A 15000-nucleotide genomic window follows, 5' to 3' on the forward strand; every position below is an offset into this window, starting at 1 on the left:
AGAGTAGGTTTTAGGATGGCGTTAAGACACTGCTCAGAGTAGGTTTTAGGATGGCGTTAAGACACTGCTCAGAGTAGGTTTTAGGATGGCGTTAAGACACAGCTCAGAGTAGGGTTTATGATGATGTTAAACTTTGAGCCAAGAGTAAAATCAACTTATCAAAGTTTCTCAGCAAAGGAAAGATAGTGATTGAGCTCATTAACATGTTGCAAGTGATGGGGAATAGCCAATCGCGATGAGGCATCGCCTGCTGTGAAATGTGTAGCACACTTCATACAACCACCTTGAATGTATGTCAAATGCTGCAATGGTAAAACATGTGAGAATGTTCTCCTGTCACAATCACTCTGCCTACTCTTAATTCTTTCCTAATATGTTGACATGCATATATATAAAAAATAATGATTCTGATCATTTGAATAATGTGATAGGTAATTTACACTGAATCATAGATTATAAGTGAGATTTTGATAATATTACCCACCGTGCTTCTACACCTGCATTGCTTGCTGTTTGGGGTTTTAGGTTGGGTTTCTGTACAGCACTTTGAGATATCAGCTGATGTACGAAGGGCTATATAAATAAATTTGATTTGATTCGATTACCATTACATCCACACACTCGTCACTCTCGTTAAACAACTCTAAATCGCTTTGGGACAGTAGGGGGCTCCCGAGTGGTGCAGCAGTCTGAAGTGATGCCTCAGTGCTTGAGGCATCACTACAGACACACCCTGGTTCGATTCCAGGCTGTATTACAACCGGCCGTGATTGGGAGTCCCATAGGGTGGCACGCATTTGGCCCAGCGCCGTTAGGGTTTGGCCGGGGTAGGCCGTCATTGTAAATAAGAATTTGTTCTTAACTGACTTGCCTATTAAAATAGAGGTTAAATCATTCTTTTTTAAAGTAGGGCTCAAGTTACTTGCCGATAATGTTACATAAAACGTTTGAAAGGCCTATCATTTTTACCGAACACAGTGAAATGCTTGTAAAAAAAAGCCTCTCCTGTTCCCCTCCTCTCTACCTAACTTTCCCTCACAGTCCTTTCAGTTTCCCTTGAGTCCCATTAGTTTGGCTGTTCAGCGCTACCTTAGTTATCCCTCACCTATCATAGCCCTGTGATTACAAACCAATCAGAGCGCTTGAAAAGGCGCATCTGAACACTGCACCCAATCAGGTCAGAGTGTTATCGTCGTCCGAAGAAAGAAGACACACATTTTTCTTAGGTCCATTTTTGTTGTGGACAGTAACAAGAATATCTGATAGTTCTCCGTGCATTGAAATAACTACAATTCATTCAGATTAACACTATTCCACCACGATTTACTCCCAGTCAAGATCCAAGTATATAATCAGGATTCATGGTATATAAATCAAAGTATGTCGGTGAAGAGGAAATGGAATTAAAACCCTGAAAAAGAAGCATCGGCATTGTTCTTACCAGACATCCTATAGAAGGTCTGAACCCAAATCCCAGTCAGTACTAACGGGTGAGGACAATCCCAGCCGACCTCTTAGAAGGGTGAGGGCATTCACAGTCAGTACTAACGGGTGAGGACAATCCCAGCCGACCTCTTAGAAGGGTGAGGGCATTCACAGTCAGTACTAGCGGGTGAGGACAATCACAGTCAGTACTATCAGGTGAGGGCATTCACAGTCAGTACTAACGGGTGAGGGCAATCCCAGCCGACCTCTTAGAAGGGTGAGGGCAATCACAGTCAGTACTAACGGGTGAGGACAATCCCAGCCGACCTCTTAGAAGGGTGAGGGCAATCACAGTCAGTACTAGCGGGTGAGGGCATTCACAGTCAGTACTAGCGGGTGAGGGCAATCACAGTCAGTACTAGCGGGTGAGGGCAATCACAGTCAGTACTAACGGGTGAGGGCAATCACAGTCAGTACTATCAGGTGAGGGCATTCACAGTCAGTACTATCAGGTGTGGGCAATCACAGTCAGTACTACCGGGTGTGGGCAATCACAGTCAGTACTATCAGGTGTGGGCAATCACAGTCAGTACTACCGGGTGTGGGCAATCACAGTCAGTACTACCGGGTGTGGGCAATCACAGTCAGTACTACCAGGTGAGGGCATTCACAGTCAGTACTACCGGGTGAGGACAATCCCAGCCGACCTCTTAGAAGGGTGAGGGCATTCACAGTCAGTACTACCGGGTGAGGGCAATCACAGTCAGTACTACCGGGTGAGGGCAATCACAGTCAGTACTACCGGGTGAGGGCAATCACAGTCAGTACTATCAGGTGAGGGCATTCACAGTCAGTACTACCGGGTGAGGGCAATCACAGTCAGTACTACCGGGTGAGGGCATTCACAGTCAGTACTACCGGGTGAGGGCAATCACAGTCAGTACTACCGGGTGAGGACAATAACAGTCAGTACTATCAGGTGAGGACAATCAGTCAGTACTATCAGGTGAGGGCAATCCCAGTCAGTACTAGCGGGTGTGGGCAATCACAGTCAGTACTATCAGGTGAGGGCAATCCCAGTCAGTACTAGCGGGTGAGGGCAATCCCAGTCAGTACTACCAGGTGAGGGCAATCACAGTCAGTACTATCAGGTGAGGGCAATCCCAGTCAGTACTATCAGGTGAGGGCAATCACAGTCAGTACTATCAGGTGAGGGCAATCCCAGTCAGTACTATCAGGTGAGGGCAATCACAGTCAGTACTATCAGGTGAGGGCAATCACAGTCAGTACTATCAGGTGAGGGCAATCACAGTCAGTACTATCAGGTGAGGGCATTCACAGTCAGTACTATCAGGTGAGGGCAATCACAGTCAGTACTATCAGGTGAGGGCAATCCCAGTCAGTACTACCAGGTGAGGGCAATCACAGTCAGTACTATCAGGTGAGGGCAATCCCAGTCAGTACTATCAGGTGAGGGCAATCACAGTCAGTACTATCAGGTGAGGGCAATCACAGCCGACCTCTTAGATGGATGAGAACATTCACAGCCGACCCCTCAAATGGGTGAGGGCATTCACAGCTGACCCCTCAAACGGATGAGGGCATTCACAGCCGACCCCTCAAATGGGTGAGGGCATTCACAGCTGACCCCTCAAACGGATGAGGGCATTCACAGCTGACCCCTCAAACGGGTGAGGATATTCACAGCCGACCCCTCAAACGGATGAGGGCATTCACAGCCGACCCCTCAAATGGGTGAGGGCATTCACAGATGACCCCTCAAACGGGTGAGGATATTCACAGCCGACCCCTCAAACGGATGAGGGCATTCACAGCCGACCCCTCAAATGGGTGAGGGCATTCACAGCTGACCCCTCAAACGGGTGAGGATATTCACAGCCGACCCCTCAAACGGATGAGGGCATTCACAGCCGACCCCTCAAACAGATGAGGGCATTCACAGCCAACCGTTCAGACAGGTGATGGCATTCACAGCCGACCCCTCAAACGGGTGAGGGCATTCACAGCCGACCCCTAAAACAGGTGAGGGCATTCACAGCCGACCGTTCAGACAGGTGAGGGCATTCACAGCCGACCCCTCAAACGGGTGAGGGCATTCACAGCCGACCCCTCAAACAGATGAGGGCATTCACAGCCGACCCCTCAAACGGGTGAGGGCATTCACAGCCGACCCCTCAAACAGATGAGGGCATTCACAGCCGACCCATCAAACAGGTGACGGCATTCACAGCCGACCTATCAAACAGGTGAGGGCATTCACAGCCGACCGTTCAGACAGGTGATGGAATTCACAGCCGACCTCTTCGACGGGTGAGGGAATTCACAGCAACCTGCCTGCATATAGTTTGAAGTGCAATACCAACATATCTTGGGACGGCAGGAAGCCTAGATTAGAGCATTGGGCCAGTAACCAAAAGCTTTCAAGATGGAATCCTCGAGCTGAGGTTTTGCCCCTGAACAAGGCAGTTAACCCACTGTTCCTAGGCCGTCATTGTAAAATAAGAATTTGCTCTTAACTGACTTGCCTGGTTAAATAAAGGTTAAATATTTTTTTAATAGCTACTGTAGTAGGTCAAAGCTGTGCACTGAAAAACCTTGCTAGAGCATGGGTGGAATAGGCTGTGTGGTGCTCATGTGATTTTCCATTATTTTCCGACTTCAGACCATTGCCTATTCTCTCTTAAAACATAGTTTTTTATTTATTTTATTTTATTATTTTGTATACTTAGCTGTTTACAATATGATTTTCAACAAATACTTGTGTTCCTTTCAAAATGTACTTGTAGTACAGTATAAACTATTGCAAATAACAAAATATTCATGTTGATTATGCGACAAAATGTATTGACGTTCTGAAATGGTATACAATTCTCTGATGATTACAATTACACTACATGTATAAATGATTGATTTTGACGTTATTTTAACAAAACTTAGCAGTCTCTTTGTCAGCGTTTCTCTGAAAAGATAGACGTCTTACGGATGATAAAGGAGTCATAATGACTATCATTATGTCCATTTATGTAAGGCACAATGACCGGCTACCAACAGCTACCAAGGAAATGTGTGTGTGTGTGTGTGTGTGTGTGTGTGTGTGTGTGTGTGTGTGTGTGTGTGTGTGTGTGTGTGTGTGTGTGTGTGTGTGTGTGTGTGTGTGTGTGTGTGTGTGTGTGTGTGTGTGTGTGTGTGTGTGTGTGTGTGTGTGTGTGTGTGTGTGTGTGTGTGTGTGTGTGTGAGCAGCGGGAGACGTTGGGACTACCTGGTGCCATGGTAACAAAACATTTATCCATAATGGTGTTGGATAGCAGGGACATCGCCAGCAGGCAAATTAGTCTTAATGGCAGGGAAAGCAGTGTGGAGGATAGGAATGTTTCTGTGTACATGCGGGTTTGCGTGTGTGGTGTGTGGTGTGTGGTGTGTGTGTGGTGTGTGTGTGTGTGGTGTGTGGTGTGGTGTGTGTGTGTGTGGTGTGTGTGTCTGGTGTGTGGTGTGGTGTGTGTGGTGTGGTGTGTGTTTGGTGTGTGTGTGTGTGTGTGTGTGTGTGTGTGTGTGTGTGTGTGTGTGTGTGTGTGTGTGTGTGTGTGTGTGTGTGTGTGTGTGTGTGTGTGTGTGTGTGTGTGTGTGTGTGTGTGTGTGTGTGTGTGTGTGTGTGTGTGTGTGTGTGTGTGTGTGTGTGTGTGTGTGTGTGTGTGTGTGTGTGTGGTGTGTGGTGTGTGTGTGTGTGTGTGTGTGTGTGTGTGTGTGTGTGTGTGTGTGTGTGTGTGTGTGTGTGTGTGTGTGTGTGATTCACCCTTCATGAGGTAGATGGAGGCTGAAAGGAAAAGGGACCAGATGCATTCTGATCAACAACGGTGGAACAGTGACCTACCTGACATCAGTGACTGTGGATTCACATATGAATAAGTGTTCATACGCATGTATGATGTTGTTAAAGAGCAAGTGGGAACACTGTTACAGTAGTGACTGGGTCAGTATAATGTAGTTAGGGGTAGAGGCCCAGTGTTACAGTAGTGACTGGGTCAGTATAATGTAGTTAGGGGTAGAGGCCCAGTGTTACAGTAGTGACTGGGTCAGTATAATGTAGTTAGGGGTAGAGGCCCAGTGTAACAGTAGTGACTGGGTCAGTATAATGTAGTTAGGGGTAGAGGCCCAGTGTTACAGTAGTGACTGGGTCAGTATAATGTAGTTAGGGGTAGAGGCCCAGTGTTACAGTAGTGACTGGGTCAGTATAATGTAGGTAGGGGTAGAGGCCCAGTGTTACAGTAGTGACTGGGTCAGTATAATGTAGTTAGGGGTAGAGGCCCAGTGTTACAGTAGTGACTGGGTCAGTATAATGTAGTTAGGGGTAGAGGCCCAGTGTTACAGTAGTGACTGGGTCAGTATAATGTAGTTAGGGGTAGAGGCCCAGTGTTACAGTAGTGACTGGGTCAGTATAATGTAGTTAGGGGTAGAGGCCCAGTGTTACAGTAGTGACTGGGTCAGTATAATGTAGTTAGGGGTAGAGGCCCAGTGTTACAGTAGTGACTGGGTCAGTATAATGTAGTTAGGGGTAGAGGCCCAGTATTACAGTAGTGACTGGGTCAGTATAATGTAGTTAGGGGTAGAGGCCCAGTGTTACAGTAGTGACTGGGTCAGTATAATGTAGTTAGGGGTAGAGGCCCAGTATTACAGTAGTGACTGGGTCAGTATAATGTAGTTAGGGGTAGAGGCCCAGTGTTACAGTAGTGACTGGGTCAGTATAATGTAGGTAGGGGTAGAGGCCCAGTGTTACAGTAGTGACTGGGTCAGTATAATGTAGTTAGGGGTAGAGGCCCAGTGTTACAGTAGTGACTGGGTCAGTATAATGTAGGTAGGGGTAGAGGCCCAGTGTTACAGTAGTGACTGGGTCAGTATAATGTACGTAGGGGTAGAGGCCCAGTGTTACAGTAGTGACTGGGTCAGTATAATGTAGTTAGGGGTAGAGGCCCAGTATTACAGTAGTGACTGGGTCAGTATAATGTAGTTAGTTAGGGGTAGAGGCCCAGTGTTACAGTAGTGACTGGGTCAGTATAATGTAGTTAGGGGTAGAGGCCCAGTGTTACAGTAGTGACTGGGTCAGTATAATGTAGTTAGGGGTAGAGGCCCAGTGTTACAGTAGTGACTGGGTCAGTATAATGTAGTTAGGGGTAGAGGCCCAGTGTTACAGTAGTGACTGGGTCAGTATAATGTAGTTAGGGGTAGAGGCCCAGTGTTACAGTAGTGACTGGGTCAGTATAATGTAGTTAGGGGTAGAGGCCCAGTGTTACAGTAGTGACTGGGTCAGTATAATGTAGTTAGGGGTAGAGGCCCAGTGTTACAGTAGTGACTGGGTCAGTATAATGTAGTTAGGGGTAGAGGCCCAGTGTTACAGTAGTGACTGGGTCAGTATAATGTAGTTAGGGGTAGAGGCCCAGTGTTACAGTAGTGACTGGGTCAGTATAATGTAGTTAGGGGTAGAGGCCCAGTGTTACAGTAGTGACTGGGTCAGTATAATGTAGTTAGGGGTAGAGGCCCAGTGTTACAGTAGTGACTGGGTCAGTATAATGTAGTTAGGGGTAGAGGCCCAGTGTTACAGTAGTGACTGGGTCAGTATAATGTAGTTAGGGGTAGAGGCCCAGTGTTACAGTAGTGACTGGGTCAGTATAATGTAGTTAGGGGTAGAGGCCCAGTGTTACAGTAGTGACTGGGTCAGTATAATGTAGTTAGGGGTAGAGGCCCAGTGTTACAGTAGTGACTGGGTCAGTATAATGTAGTAGGGGTAGAGGGTACAGAGGCCCAGTGTTACAGTAGTGACTGGGTCAGTATAATGTAGTTAGGGGTAGAGGCCCAGTGTTACAGTAGTGACTGGGTCAGTATAATGTAGTTAGGGGTAGAGGCCCAGTGTAACAGTAGTGATTGGGTCAGTATAATGTAGTTAGGCGTAAAGGCCCAGTGTAACAGTAGTGATTGCTGGCGCTAAAGGATGACATCACCAGCTCCACGGAGCGTGCATAGGTTTGTGTGTGTGTGTGTGTGTGTGTGTGTGTGTGTGTGTGTGTGTGTGTGTGTGTGTGTGTGTGTGTGTGTGTGTGTGTGTGTGTGTGTGTACACATTTGTCTGTATATGTGTTTCTGTGTGTGTGTGTTTCTGTGTGTGTGTTTCTGTGTGTGTGTTTCTGTGTGTGTGTGTTTCTGCGTGTGTGCTTCTGTGTGTGTGTTTCTGTGTGTGTGTGTTTCTGTGTGCGTGTTTCTGCGTGTGTGTTTCTGTGTGTGTGTTTCTGCGTGTGTGTTTCTGTGTGTGTGTTTCCGTGTGTGTGTTTCTGCGTGTGTGTTTCTGTGTGTGTGTTTCTGTGTGTGTGTTTCTGTGTGTGTGTATTTCTGTGTGTGTGTTTCTGTGTGTGTGTTTCTGTGTGTGTGTTTCTGTGTGTGTGTTTCTGTGTGTGTGTTTCTGTGTGTTTGCTCAGAGGGCGCTGTTTAAAAGGGGCTGAATGTCAGTGTAGCAGTGTGATGTTGTTCCTCTAGATTATGCACCAAGTTGCACACATTGACCAATTCCAATAAGCCAGGTCAAGAGAGGATGTTAATTATTTGATAATAATAATAATAATAATTCAGTGTGTTTTTAATTTAACTTCTTCGAGATAGGGTGCGCTCTTTTAATTTTTGGATAAAAAACGTTCCCGTTTTAAACAAGATATTTTGTCACGAAAAGATGCTCGACCCTGCATGGAATTGACAGCTTTGGAAAGAAAAAACTCTGACGTTTCCAAAACTGCAAAGATATTATCTTTGAGTGCCCCAGAACTAATGCTACAGGCGAAACCAAGATGAAGTTTCATACAGGAAATGTCCCAGATTCTGAAGGCGCTGTGTTCCAATGTCTCCTTATATGGCTGTGAATGCGCCAGGAATGAGCCTGCCCTTTCTGTCGTTTCTCCAAGGTGTCTGCAGCATTTTGACGTATTTGTAGGCATATCATTGGAAGATTGACCATAAGAGACTACATTTACCAGGTGTCCGCCCGGTGTCCTGTGTCGAAATTATTGCGTAATCTCTAGGTCCATGCGCGTTCCATTTCTTCAGAAGAGAAAGTCAACTGCCACTAAGGATTTATCATCGATAGATATGTGAAAAACACCTTGAGGATTGATTCTAAACATTGTTTGCCTTGTTTCTGTCGATATTATGGAGTTGATTTGGAAAAAAGTTCGAGTTTTAATGACTAAATTATTTTTCTTTTTTTTTTTCTTACCCAAATGTGAAGAAAACGGAGCGATTTGTCAACACAAATAATATTTTTGTAAAAACTGAACATTTGCTATCTGAGAGTCTCATTGAAAACATCTGAAGTTCTTCAAAGGTAAATTATTTTATTTGAATGCTTTTCTGTTTTTTGTGAAAATGTTGCATGCTGAATGCCAGGCATAATCCTATGCTAGGCTATCAATACTGTTACACAAATTATTTTTTAGCTATGGTTCAAAAGCATATTTTGGAAATCTGAGATGACAGTGTTGTTACCAAAAGGCTAAGCTTGAGAGCAAATAGATTTATTTCATTTAATTTGCGATTTTCATGAATAGTTAACGTTGCGTTATGCTAATGAGCTTGCGGATAGATTTACACAATCCTGGATACAGGTTATTTTCGTAGCTAAACGTGACGCAGAAAACGGAGCGATTTGTCCTAAACAAATAATCTTTCAGGAAAAACGGAACATTTGCCATCTAACTGAGAGTCTCCTCATTGAAAACATCCGAAGTTCTTCAAAGGTAAATGATTTTATTTGAATGCTTTTCTGGTTTTTGTGCATGCTGAATGCTGCATGCTGAATGTTGCATGCTGAATGCTAACGCTAAATGCTATGCTAAATGCTACGCTAGCTATCAATACTGTTACACAAATGCTTGTTTTGCTATGGTTGAGAAGCATATTTTGAAAATCTGAGATGACAGTGTTGATAACAAAAGGCTAAGCTTGAGAGCTAGCATATTGATTTCATTTCATTTGCGATTTTCATGAATAGTTAACGTTGCGTTATGGTAATGGCTTGAGGCTGCAGTCACGATCCCGGATCCGGGATGGCTCGAAGCAAGAAGTTAATTACAGCTGCATAGCTAATGTTATTCTTTGGTGTAAAAACACTTTTTCATATCAATATTGTACGTACATGTGATTGTAAAAGTTTTGTATATTTTGGTTTGGTCCATCGCGGGTTATCTGTATTTCCATACCCCCTTATGGTTCTCTTTTGCCTGACCTTCGGCATAGCAAGGTACGTTGTCCTTGGCTCCGAAATGGTTTAATAAAATAACGTGGTAATGTTACACAATGTGCTGTTAAGCAACCATAAGTGTGTTACAATGTGGATAATATAAAGGTTTATGTTAACAAGTTTCAACAAGCTCGCTAACTAGGGTATCTATTGTAACTTGTGAGTACTTGGGACAGTGTTTGAGTGAGTGTCCATGTGCTTGCGCAGATGCCTGAGAGCTATGACTGCGCCAAGGGCTAACATATTGTGTGTTGTCTCTTCGTGTGCAGGTATGTCTTTTATTTTGTCCGAATAGTGTTCTGTATTATTTTACTTGTACTGTATGGTGTGCTGTTGTGCACTGAAAAGCACACAATGCAGAATGAACCATGCTACATCAGCATCTAATCAGTCCCTTTGCTTCCTTTTGTCACATTTGACCCATCTACATAGTCAACCAATCCCAGTCCATCTCTTTACCCGAGCCTCTGCAACCAAGCCACTGCTAGACGTCCTCAGCCGCAAACAAATGATTTACCAACAATTTAAAGACTAAATGAAATACCCCTGCAACAGTTTGATGTCGGTGGTATAACCACTGTGGATTTGATCAGACGGCTCCAAGAAGTTTTTTAAAGTTTGTGTCTCCCTTCTTCAAAACCAGATGGGATTTATTGAATTCAGTCTTGATTTCATGAGACCCACAGAGCATACATAATATACATTGCAAAATGCTCTCTTTTTACAAGTAACCTTTTAGCGAACACACAGTGTAGCATAGTATCAGTTCCCAAACTTTCAGGACTACCTTGTCCTGCTGGACAAGATAGTCCTGTACAACCATTTTAGAAACATTGGTTTCTAAGAGATTCTGCTAAATTAATCAAATGGAAATGTAGAAATGGAAAAAGGCTCAACCATCTTGAGTCGAGGGGCAACCAAACAATTTGATAATCATTGAAAAGGAAAAGGTGCAGCTCTTGCTCACCAGCAAAATCCTTTTCAATAACGAATTTCGTTAAGCAGCAATATGTTTTCGCAATGGTGAGCGAGTGTTTGCGCTTTTTCTTTTCAAATCTAAAAAGGTACATACTGCCAGCAGTCTCACTCACTCACAGCCTCTTCCTTTTCAAATCTTAAAGATACATACTGCCATCAGTCTCACTCACTCACAGCCTCTTCCTTTTCAAATCTAAAAGATACATACTGCCATCAGTCTCACTCACTCACAGCCTCTTCCTTTTCAAATCTAAAAGATACATACTGCCAGCAGTCTCACCTCTTTGAGGCAGCCCATGAAGTTGTTGCTGACAGGAGACCCAGGCAGGTCGGCGGTACTGGGGCTTCCACCCACGTAGAAGAAGTCATCGGATCCCAGCATGGTGTAGTCCTCCTGGGTGTAGCCCGTGGTCGTCAGGATACCGTCAACTGATAATGTCACCTAGACAACGGGAAGAACCAGGAAGGAGAAAGTCCACTCATGACCATCTTGGGGTTGGTTAGGAATTGGGTTCCTCTTATGTACCAGGGAATTCGTTTGTTAGGTTTTTTTTTTGTCTGGATATTGTCTCAGTTGTGTTTTGGTTATGCTCGCTCTATAGAGTAATGGCTTCAGGTGTGTGGCTCAGTCCCAAAACCAGGACCGTGTCACTGGATTCCTCATTGATTACGTCACGTACTTCAACTCTTGGGTTCAACAAGGTCAGGTAGAGAATATATATCAGCAGTATATTTTCTTTAAATTTGAATGCAGGTTAGAATATGTGATTTCTTAGGGGATTTTGGAATTTGCCTAGGTTTGAATGGTTAGTAAGATGCCAACACCAAGGACAAATTGATTGTGCTTGTTTTAGTTTGAGTTCAACTGATAGGTGGTTTTTTGAGACATTGACAAGTATAGAGATGTGCGGCTAGTTCCACACACGAGCAGGATTAAATATCATATCCATATTGCAGTGAGATACTGTCTAAATACAAAATAAGTTGAGTGAATGGGGGTGCAAACACAAAGTGAGGCCCACCCCTCTAAGTCAGCTGGATGGAACATACCAAAGGCCAAGCACTACACACTCAGACCACACCAAAAGCCATGAGAGGGGGGGGGGTTCAAGGCAGGTGTAGCATCACAATCACCACACTAACATGCAGTGCACGCAAATGACAGCTTGAATGGCAGGTGAGAGTTGGGTGTTAGTTAGGTTTTCAGGAAAGCAAAGGATGAGAATGGTGTGAGAATGGAGGGAGAGGGGGAGAGGGGGAGAGGTTTGGGCATGTCATGCACCACTGTCTACTGGAAACAACTGTCAGAGCTCCCAGTTTGGTCAACAGTTTGGGGTTTTCCTTTCCTATTTTGTTGTAGTTGTAGTTGTGGAAAAGCTGCTGGCAGTTTGGTCAACAGTCATCAGTCAAAGGATATGAAATGCATGGAGGCTCTAGTCAAACAGTATATCCCTAAAGAAAGACTAGGTCTGGAGGGCTTTGGAAGAGAGGAAGAAGTTGTAGAAAATTTGTAGAAAAGCAGAAAGGAAGGAGGAGAGAAGGTATTGTGAGAAACAGGAAGATGAAAGAGAGAGGGAGGGACAGGGGGAGGGAATCGAATATAAAGAAAGCCAAGAAATACCAAACACATTTCCTATTTTTTTGAGAATGGTGTCTAGAATGAAGAATCATAAAAAAGAAAGAGGAGAAGGAAGAGGGGAAGGAAGAAAGGGAGGGAATAAAGAGGGGGAGGGAAGATAGGAAATAAAGAGGGGGAGGAAGAAAGGGAGGGAATAAAGAGGGGGAGGGAAGATGGGAAGGAAGAAAGGAAGGGAATAAAGAGGGGGAGGGAAGAGGGGAAGGAAGAAAGGAAGGGAATAAAGAGGGGAGGGAAGATAGGAAATAAAGAGGGGGAGGGAAGAGGGGAAGGAAGAATGGGAGGGAGGGAAGATGGGAAATAAAGAGGGGGAGGGAAGAGGGGAAGGAAGAAAGGGAGGGAATAAAGAGGGGGAGGGAAGAGGGGAAGGAAGAAAGGAAGGGAATAAAGAGGGGGCGGGAAGAGGGGAAGGAAGAAAGGAAGGGAATAAAGAGGGGAGGGAAGAGGGGAAGGAAGAAAGGGAGGGAATAAAGAGGGGGAGGGAAGAGGGGAAGGAAGAAAGGAAGGGAATAAAGAGGGGAGGGAAGAGGGAAGGAAGAAAGGAAGGGAATAAAGAGGGGGCGGGAAGAGGGGAAATAAAGAAGGTGAGGGAAGAGGGGAAGGAAGGGGGAGGGAAGAGGGGAAGGAAGAAAGGGGGGGGGGGGAGGGAAGAGGGGAAGGAAGAAGGGAGGGAATAAAGTGGGGGAGCGAAGATAGGAAATAAAGAGGGGGAGGGAAGAGGGGAAGGAAGGGGGAGGGAAGAGGGGAAGGAAGAAAGGGGGGAATAAAGAGGGGAGGGAAGAGGGGAAGGAAGAAAGGGAGGGAATAAAGAGAGGAGTGAAGATGGGAGGTAAGAGGGGAAGGAAGAAAGGGAGGGAATAAAGAGAGGGAGGGAAGATGGGAGGGAATAAAGAGGGGGAGGGAAGATGGGGAATAAAGAGGGGAGGGAAGAAAGGGAATAAAGAGGGGGAATGAATAAAGGGATGGAATAAAGAGGGGAAGGAAGAAAGGGATGGAATAAAGAGGGGGAGGGAAGAGGGGAAGGAAGAAAGGGAGGGAATAAAGAGGGGAGGGAAGATGGGAGGGAATAAAGAGGGGGAGGGAAGATGGGGAATAAAGAGGGAGGGAAGAAAGGGAATAAAGAGGGGGAATGAACAAAGGGATGGAATAAAGAGGGAAGGAAGAAAGGGATGGAATAAAGAGGGGGAGGGAAGAGGGGAAGGAAGAAAGGGAGGGAATAAAGAGGGGGAGGAAGAAAGGGAGGGAATAAAGAGGGGGAGGGAAGAGGGGAAGGAAGAAAGGGAGGGAATAAAGATGGGGAGGGAAGAAGGGAAGGAAGAAAGGGAGGGAATAAAGAGGGGAGGGAAGAGGGGAAGGAAGAAAGGGAGGGAATAAAGAGGGGAAGGGAAGAGGGGAAGGAAGAAAAGGAGGGAATAAAGAAGGGGAGGGAATATAGGAAATAAAGAGGGGGAGGAAGAAAGGGAGGGAATAAACAGGGGGAGGGAAGATGGGAGGGAAGAAAGAGGGGGAGGGAAGAGGGGAAGGAAGAAAGGGAGGAAATAAAGAGGGGAGGAAGAAAGGGAGGGAATAAAGAGGGGGAGGGAAGAGGGGAAGGAAGAAAGGGAGGGAATAAAGATGGGGAGGGAAGAGGGGAAGGAAGAAAAGGAGGGAATAAAGAAGGTGAGGGAAGATAGGAAATAAAGAGGGGAGGAAGAAAGGGAGGGAATAAAGAGGGGGAGGGAAGATGGGAGGGAAGAAAGGAAGGGAATAAAGAGGGGGAGGGAAGAGGGGAAGGAAGAAAGAGAGGGAATAAAGAGAGGGAGGGAAGAGGGGAGGGAAGATGGGAAGGAATAAAGGGAGGGAACAAAGAGGGGGAGGGAAGATGGGAAATAAAGAGGGGGAGGGAAGAGGGGGAAGAAGAAAGGGAGGGAATAAAGAGGGGGAGGGAAGAGGGGAAATAAAGAGGGGAGGGAATAAAGGGGGAAGAAGAAAGGGAGGGAATAAAGGGGGGAGGAAGGAAGGAGAACACAGAAAACCCCAAAGGAAAATAGGAATGATATATACCAGACAATGGAGTTTGTTTACCATAGCGTGTCCAATGCCTGATTGCTTTGAGGAAAAGGGGGGGAGAAATGAAAACAAAAAGTGAACCAGAGGGGTTGTTAATTAATAAAAAAATAAAAAATAAACAATATGAATAAAGAATGATGAAGACTTTGGAATAGCTGGTTTGGCAACGGTCAGTAGGACAATGATTCATTCCATGAGTAGTTAGATGTCATTTTCTACAAAAGCTTGTTCCCAGGGAGATAAGCTAGAGAGAGTGATTGAGAAAGAGAAAGACTGGGGGATACTATATGGACTATAACTCAATGTGTAATTCCAAACTATTCCATAGGTACAGGGATGAACCTTAGTCATATTAACATTAAAATATTTCAAATGAAATGTCAAAAACAACATCTGACGTTAATGTATTTTACAAAATACAGTCTAAATTAAAAGTGTTACAAATGATAATCTAACTACAAATTCCTTACATCTCATAGTTTAAATCCATTGTCCTAGTCTATCTTTGGCCCCTCACCTAGAGCCAGAAACCTCCCTCCATCCACTCTCACTGAGGAGGTGAAAGGGAACAAGAGCTTGACTATTAGCATATTTCAGAATGTGGATTTCTGGGCAATTTT

At 45.1% G+C, this 15000-nt stretch overlaps 1 protein-coding gene across 3 annotated transcripts in view; it reads right to left on the minus strand.

The window, feature by feature from the left end:
* LOC124046732 (neurexin-3a-like) overlaps positions 1-15000 on the minus strand; it is a 707599-nt gene that overhangs the window by 520742 nt on the left and 171857 nt on the right. For all 3 annotated transcript variants that reach the window (XM_046367446.1, XM_046367444.1, XM_046367445.1), the window contains one exon: positions 10976-11137. In XM_046367446.1, coding sequence (XP_046223402.1) covers positions 10976-11137 — 162 coding nt within the window. The remainder of the gene's footprint in view (positions 1-10975; positions 11138-15000) is intronic.

The sequence above is a fragment of the Oncorhynchus gorbuscha genome, linkage group LG10 (assembly GCF_021184085.1).
Source record: "Oncorhynchus gorbuscha isolate QuinsamMale2020 ecotype Even-year linkage group LG10, OgorEven_v1.0, whole genome shotgun sequence".
NCBI lineage: Eukaryota > Metazoa > Chordata > Actinopteri > Salmoniformes > Salmonidae > Oncorhynchus > Oncorhynchus gorbuscha.